General features: G+C 45.7%; 1 protein-coding gene across 1 annotated transcript; it reads left to right on the top strand.

Moving 5' to 3' along the window:
- The first annotated feature begins 840 nt into the window (after positions 1-840).
- Positions 841-1,476, top strand: nog2 (noggin 2). The gene has a single exon (XM_076093881.1). The coding sequence runs from the start codon at positions 841-843 to the stop codon at positions 1,474-1,476; it is 636 nt and encodes a 211-aa protein (XP_075949996.1).
- The last annotated feature ends 6,356 nt before the right edge of the window (positions 1,477-7,832 follow it).

The following is a 7,832-nucleotide window of genomic DNA, read 5'->3' as shown; positions in this document are numbered from 1 at the left end:
TTTGGAACATCCTCTGGAAAGATAAATGGCTGTTAGTTCATAGGTTAAGATTGCATCCCACTGTGGCGCGTTTTTTCTCTAAGCTTGCGGACATTTTCAGTGATGTGCATATAGACCGACGGCTGGAATACCGCAAGGGACTGACTGCATAGACCATTTCCATCAGTCCATGGATAGTGCGCCCTGGGACCTTGTCAAACCTGAGAGCGTCAGGCGACGTTAAGAGAAGCCACGTTTATAAAAGCCGTGCGTAAAAATAACATTGGCCAACGCATCTCCTCATTGCCGGGCGCGTGACATTTCAAACTTGGTGAAGTACTCTTTTGTGCGCCCTTCTCTCTCGGAACGCTCCGGATCTATTCTGTCTCTTTAGAAAACACTTCATTCCATGCAGCTCTCGCCTCGGCCGCTGTCATCCAGTGTAGACAGTTCGTCGTGGCTTCGAGTCCCCGGGGTAACCATGACAACCGAAAGAAACCCAAAGTGAATCCAAGGGAGCGGGGTGAGGCCGGAGAGAGCGTGAATAGAGTTTTCCCCATTTTGTTCCGTGCTTTTTTGTTTTGTTTAGACTAAACACTTTTTGCAAAGCAGGGGCACCGCTCGGCGCTGCAGAGTTGCATCAGCGGGCAAATTGCAAAGTTGAAGGAGCCCTACAAAGCAAAGCACTCCGCTCCATGTCATTCAAACCCGAGGTGGTCTATTAAAAGTATCGCCTTGCTGGTGACTGTTCTTCTACTATTTATGAAGCCCCGGGCTAGTCACTGCAGACAACACGGTGACCGGGAAAAGAATTGAACACTACTTACGCGAGAAGAACCGGTGCGTAAAGCAAGAGGAATAATGGGCCTCTCACAAACGCTACTATTGTACGTGCTGGTGTGCGTTCACCTTGGAGTTTCCCAGCATTACCTTCGCCTCCGTCCATCGCCCAGCGATCACCTCCCTGTGCCCGACCTCAAGGAGGACCCCGACCCGGAGTACGACCCCCGGGAGCAGGACTTGGCCGAGAGGACTCTGAGGAAAAAGCTCGGCAGTAACTTTGACCCCAACTTCATGTCCATCACCTCGCCCATGCTGGTGAACCTCTCCGCGCCAGACAACCAGGTGAAGCTGCAGGGGCCCATGCCTAACGAGATTAAAAAGCTGGACCTTACAGAGACCCCCTATGGAAAGCGGGTAAAAGTGGGCAAGAAAGCCCGTAGGAAATTTCTGCAGTGGCTGTGGACCTATACGCACTGCCCAGTGGTACACTCCTGGAAGGATTTGGGCGTGAGGTTCTGGCCACGTTACATCAAGGAGGGAAACTGTTTCTCTGAGCGCTCGTGCTCCTTCCCCGAGGGGATGTCTTGCAAACCCGTCAAGTCAATCAACAAGATTTTCCTCCGGTGGTATTGTCAAGGGTTTCTAAGACAGAAATACTGTACGTGGATACAGGTGCAATACCCAATCATCTCAGAGTGCAAGTGTTCGTGCTGATTTTCTCTAAGGAAGTAGTGGATGTCGAGGGGGAGTGGACTGGAAATACGGTTTCTATTGCACTGTTAACTCTCTACAGAGATGGGCACCATAGCAAATCTATTTTTTTATATAGCATTTTAAGTGAAATACCAACATTGTACATATTTAAGAAAAATGCAGCTATTTTTTCTAATTGAACCAGGACCATATTTTATTCTCAACCCTGAAACGTGTTTTTGGGGGGAACACGAGCACTTCATAAGGAAGAGCTTTTTTTTGATATTTTTTATGAGACATTGAAGATGCAATGCATATGCTACACTTCTCCAAGAGGTGAACTTTTTCTTCAACTGAACATTGATGCTGACTGTTATTTCACTGCAATGCTGCCTAGAGTTTTTGTATAATATTAATATCAATAATAATTAAATTGTAAAAAAAAAAAAAAGTTGAGGTTAAAAATATATATAAAGGCGTGAACTCAGCTTTTTTGGAATACATAGTATTGTAGAAATAAACAAATCTGTACGTTTTATTTATTATTTTAACGATTGTGAGTATAGAGCATAAGGAAAGAGAATAGCAGAGTATACCAGAAAAAAATATGGGAGATGTCTACTTGAATATTTCTAAAAATAAAAAAAAAATCAATAAAATCAATAAAAAAGTAAAACATATCAGTGTACATGTTATGTTTACACGTTTTAGCAATAAAGTCTATCATTTCAACGTGTATTAGTGTCAAGCCATGTTGCTTATAACGAGTGTCTATATCCAGGGGGCGTGTACGCTGTAAAGAAATATCATCTGAACATGTTGTCTTAAAATCTTACACTGCAAAAAAAATGTTTGCTGATGGCCTAAAATCATTTCACTTGTTTGCAATAGAGTTGACTTTGGCAGATTTTCCATAAATAAGTGTCATAACAATGTTATTTGATAAAAGAAACGGAGTTTCTTGAATTGGAAACAAGTGAAATTGAGCCACGTTTTAAGAAAACTGTTGTTTACCACTGATACTTTTTGCAGTGTAGACGCTCGGGCTCCGAAGTGGAGTGGACTTTCCAAACTGCACAGTAAGTCCAAGCTCCAGTGACTGTGTGGACTGCCTGACGCTCCGCGCCGTCACAGTGATTTTAGAAAGGGCTGATTTACTACGCCGTGTAATGCGCAACACATACCTCCAGCACCTCCACAGAACTGGCATTCATTTGTCTCAGCCAGAAGGAGGGGAGAGGGCGCGCACATTCGTCTCCCCCGTCTACGCACATGCTCGTTTCGGAGCTGCGAGGTGTTAACATAATGGGTAAAATATGATTCAGACATTTCAAACAGTGTCAGATGATGAAATGGCGAGCGTCTATGCGCGAGCCAGGGGCGTCTGGGGTCTGTGCTTTTTACTCTGGAAGCTCCACACAAGTTCCACTGAGGTATTTGTATAGAGGTGGACTGGAGCAGACCGGCGCCTATTCAAGTCTGACCGCCCTGTAGAGAAGGAAAAAACACAAAGCCCATAAAACAATGGTCAACTGTTTTTGACGTCAGCAGACTATTAATTGGAGAGCCGGGTTCTGCTGTCTGCAAGTTAAAGAGATATGGCCAATTAAACGCACTGGAGACGCGCAGGGAAATTAACAATGAAACGAAAGCGAAGAGTCATTTACTGTAAGTAGGGGGTTTTATGGTGTTTATATTATTCTTTAAATACAATCAACGACTTAAACAGAGCTATGACTGAATGTCTGAAAGCTAAAAGCAGCGTTGTTTCCACTGAGCGCATCTTGTGTGCGTTAAAGTGATTTGTGCTTTTTCTGCGGGCAGAGTTCGATTTGACACTTGCCGCCCGGTTATTGTGACAGAACCACTGAGGGGATTTGGTAAGCAGAGGAGAAGAACGGCAGCATGCCAGCGGAGGAGGAGGAGGAGGAGGAGGAGGAGGAGGAAGAGGAAGAGGAGAAGGAGAAGGAGCAGGAGGGGGGCTGCTTTCCTTACTGTCAGCTTCTTTCTTGATGATGTCTCGGGGTTTTTAGAAACTGCGTCTCTGACTCGACGGCGCCACTCAGCCGCCCCCTCTCGACTGCACAGAATGAGGCACTTTGGGAAACAGTAACCCTTTCAGGCTCTGCCCGGAGAGTATTTTAGAAGCGTGTGAAAGGCAATACGCCGCCCTGGCTCCAGCCAGTTAGGTGCGCACCTTTTAGAAACAGACCCTGCCAGCCAGTCAGATCAGCGGTTCTCAAAGTGGGGGCCGGGGACCTCCAGGTTGTCCTTGAGGGGAGTCCAGGGGGTCTTCAGCAAATTGATGAATCGATCATTTTCAACAAAGTACTTAATTCACGAGAAATACCCTCATTTTGACAGTGTTTACGCATGAATCCCTCCAATCCGGATCATTTGCCGGACAAGAATCTTCTCAGTGAAGTGTCCCTGCACACAAATCTGATTAAATGAAGGTCTAAGACTGTCTGTCAGTTTGTGGTTAAACCAAATAAAAATGTTAGATATGTAGGATCAGGGCATGACATATTATTACTTTACAACTCATCACATCTCAGATTTATTCTAACCCTGGCTATTTGCTCAAAATCCATTCCCACAGCTTCAAATCCAATGTACACCCACTCAATAAATTCCAACAGCAACCCTTTGAATGCAGACGAATTTAACACGGTTATATTAAATATGGATCTTGTGGATTTTTTTCTTACACCAGGGAAAAATGCCAATCCTCAACTGAGCAACTGTCAGAGACTCCTGTCTTCACTTCATGCAAAAATGGTCATGCTGACTCTGTCACATCTTCACACCATTCACAAAATCGACACTTTCATTCATCTACAAATCACAAAATGTCCACACAAAATTCACTTGATGTAAATTCACAATCGTCACTGCTGCAGACAGACCTTTTCATTTACGCGTTATAAAAAAAAAGAGAAAATGTCTCCCCATCGACACCATCAGAGTGCTGCATGTGAGGCGCGTACACATCAGAGCATGCATTCACATACCTATCATAAAAATGTCAAGCCGGTGGTGGCCTATACCCTGTCGGACTCAGCATCATTATAGTCTGACACATTCTCCACATTCATCAGCATAGACCTTTGACAAAATGGGCTACAATGACCTCACAATAATAAACACAGTTAGGCATATTTTGAAGCTCCATATATATCTAATCCCTCATGAGTATAGAGGATAAAGCATATATTTGCAGCCTGTAAGGAGGACCTAATAAAGGCCTGGAGACAATTAGGGATGATGGGGGAAGAAGAGGGATGAGATTTGTGGTGGAGATGATGAGGCTCTGTCTCCTGATGAGACTCAACCATTATGATGGATTGTGGTCCGATTGGCCATGATTGGGGTCCGGTCAGTGGGTGGGTGGTAAAGGGTCTGAGTTGACTTTCATTCGAGCAAAGATTCACATCCATATCTGTGTGGATTTACGCCGAAAAATACATGTGTATGTAAGCGAGTGCATGCTAACACACAATCAGCCACACGCACACACACAACTCTGGCGTGTGTGCAGTGGACAGACAGAGACGGAGACAAGGGTCTGTGGCTGTAAGTAAGGCCCAAACCCCATGTTGTAAAAGCCAGTGAGTCAGCACTGCTGAGGTTATTGATGATGACAGGGTATTAGATGAAGCACCGAGGGGAGGGAGGGCACACACACACACACACACACACACACAGGCATGAACGGAGTCACCGCAGATGATACCCGACATTCCGTCAGACCACCAACCCAGGCTTGTGGTGTCTGGAGGTGTGTGTGTGTGTGTGTGTGTGGGCGTCAAGCATTTGTTCATGCGTAAGAGATGTATCTGAGAGAGTGCGCCTGTAGTGTGTGTGTGTGTGTGTGTGTGTGTGTGGTGAAGAGAAGCTGTAGATGTATGCATGCAGTGATGGTGCATGAGTGCGCATGTGTTTCCACAGATCCGTTACAGTCTCCCTGGTGGTCTCCATTTGATTGGTCACTCTCTAAACCACAGCAAGGCCCTGATTGGTTAATTACACACTTCTGTCAACACGGTATGCGTGAAAAATGTGTGTGTTTTCATCTGTGTGGGTGTCTAAGATGGGAACTTCCTCAAGGACCTCTTGATACACTTGCAGTGCTTCGAGACTGATCCAAGATCAGCCGCACCATCCTGCTGTCAACCATCAATCTCTGCAAAGAGCTCACAAACTTGACCCGGAGTCAGCAGCGGTGGCCGCTGAACTCACGACATGCCATTTTACGTCAACACGGCGGCCATCTTTGCCCGGAAAAACAACAGGTGACTGTAGTCAAATAACAGGCGATTGTAATCAAACTCCCGGTCATCGCCAGCAAGCGGCGCTTCTGACAATTAAGCAGACTGGTAATGCACTGGAAATGAATGCAATGCCAAGACGAGGCATGAGTATACATCCATCACTCACAGGAGTGTATTACTTAATTTCTCAACACTGGTTGTTGAAAAGCTTTTGGTATGCTGCAAATCTGAAGAGTGTGAAGAGCAGCTTGTGCAGGGCTCGCTGCTTAAAGGACAGACTAAAGGCCAAAGTTGACCGGGCTTTCAATATCCAAGCTCCTGTTTGAAACCCTGTCTTAAAACATTTATCCATGCACGCAGTTATAGTTTCTGTTTGCTGTTGTTGCTGCCGGTTGTAATCCTCTTGAGCCCAATTTATCTTATTCACCCTTTTGCCCACTATTTCATACTCTTAATCTCTTGATACCTGCAATTTGAAGAGTCACAATCAGATGAATTAAGTTATTTTTATTTTGTTAAATTGTGTTTTCTCGTGTCCTTGGAGCTCTCCATTAAATACTCCTCAGTTCAGCGGCTGCAGTAAGAGCCCGGTGGCCCTCTATGCTCTTATGCTGCTACCCTTTTAATCAGACGCACAGTGTCAGAGTCACATTTCTGTAGTCATGCTTGCTGATTACTCAGTTTAACTCTTGTTAGATGTAACAGATATTGTAAGCCCAAAGTAAGGCCTAAAAATAGAGCTGTGGGTGGCGTGGCACTTGCAGGGCTGGGAATAGTGCATATTCTGAGCTCTGTTTCCATGGTTACTTCTGCTTATTCCCATTGCCAGCATGGGTCTCGAATTCAGAAAATAGTCCCTTTGCATCAATGGCCGTGTTTTGTTTTTTTATCCCAGTAAGAAACGGCCTAATTTAACTTTTTACCGTGTTCTTTTCCTCACCAATCAGGAAGCGTGCGTTAAAGTTTGTGGACCGTGTCAGGTACATGCCAGTGTCACAGACTGTGGATTGTGAACGTGTTATGCCCCGGGGCTAAAAATGTATGGACACAAATACGCCATTAACCACCACTGACTTTACCATCTTTACCCCATCAAACTAAAATCAGAAAGCTGGCTTGTCTGTCAAATGGGACACAGAATTGCGACTGTTGTGAGCCCGTTGACCTCCCCCCCCCCCCCCCCCCCCCCGGCCCTGGCACACACACACACATACTGTAGCATCTCAGGATAGCCATCAGAATTGGACAGCCCACACAAACACTAGATGGTCCAAGAGTCCTCCTGATGCCTAATTGGTCCCTGGTCGTCATAACAACACACACAGGTAAACTGTCTTTAAGTTGTTTACTTGACTACTCAACTTGATCGTTAGTGCGCCGGCTCGATTATATACACACTCATGAGTTTTCTATATTTTCCATATCCATCTCCTCTCAGCTCACTGATTGCTGCTGTACTCCCAACACACACACACACACACACACACACACACACACACACACACACACACACTCACGTATACACCTCCCCCTCACAGTCTGTCCGGCGGCTGTCTCCCAGTACCCCTCTGTGCGCCTAGATGGCATGCTGAGAATGTTTACTTTCGCCACAGTGTGTATTTACAGAGCCTAATAGTTTTTTAGGCCGCAATGGCGCCTCGCTTCGTAACATGTGTACAACCCACCGACTCCCTCTTACTCCCACACACACACGCACACACACACAGAAAACATACATTGCAAATAACAAATCAAACCTCTGGTATTTGGGGTTTGGCAATGGAGCAATCTCTAATGCGGCCAGGTGACATGAGGGAGCAGAATGTGATGCTACCGCTCCTGTGCTTGGAGTGAACGGCTCAGATGAAGCCAAAAATAAGGCCAGAGGAGAGAGAGTATGTGCGCTATTAGGAGGTTGAATGAATGCACGAAGGGCTCGCAATGAATGGACCCATGATGTCTTGAATGGTTATGCGTGACATGTGGCGAAGAGAGATTTGGGAATGTGTGTACACTGTGTGTGAGCAGGTTTGCGAGAGAGTGAGGGGGAGACGACGAAGCGGCAGGTGATGGAGCCCAAGTTGGATTTCTGATGGCTGATAA

The sequence above is a fragment of the Anarhichas minor genome, unplaced genomic scaffold (genome assembly GCF_050575085.1).
Source record: "Anarhichas minor isolate MPS153535 unplaced genomic scaffold, ASM5057508v1 ptg000017l, whole genome shotgun sequence".
In the NCBI taxonomy this organism is placed as follows: domain Eukaryota; kingdom Metazoa; phylum Chordata; class Actinopteri; order Perciformes; family Anarhichadidae; genus Anarhichas; species Anarhichas minor.
Note: the sequence above shows the minus strand (reverse complement) of the source record. Positions and strands in the feature narration are given on the sequence as shown.

Bases quoted from the DNA above. Each gene is read 5' to 3' on its own strand.
- nog2 (XM_076093881.1), top strand. From the start codon at position 841: ATGGGCCTCTCACAAACGCTACTATTGTACGTGCTGGTGTGCGTTCAC.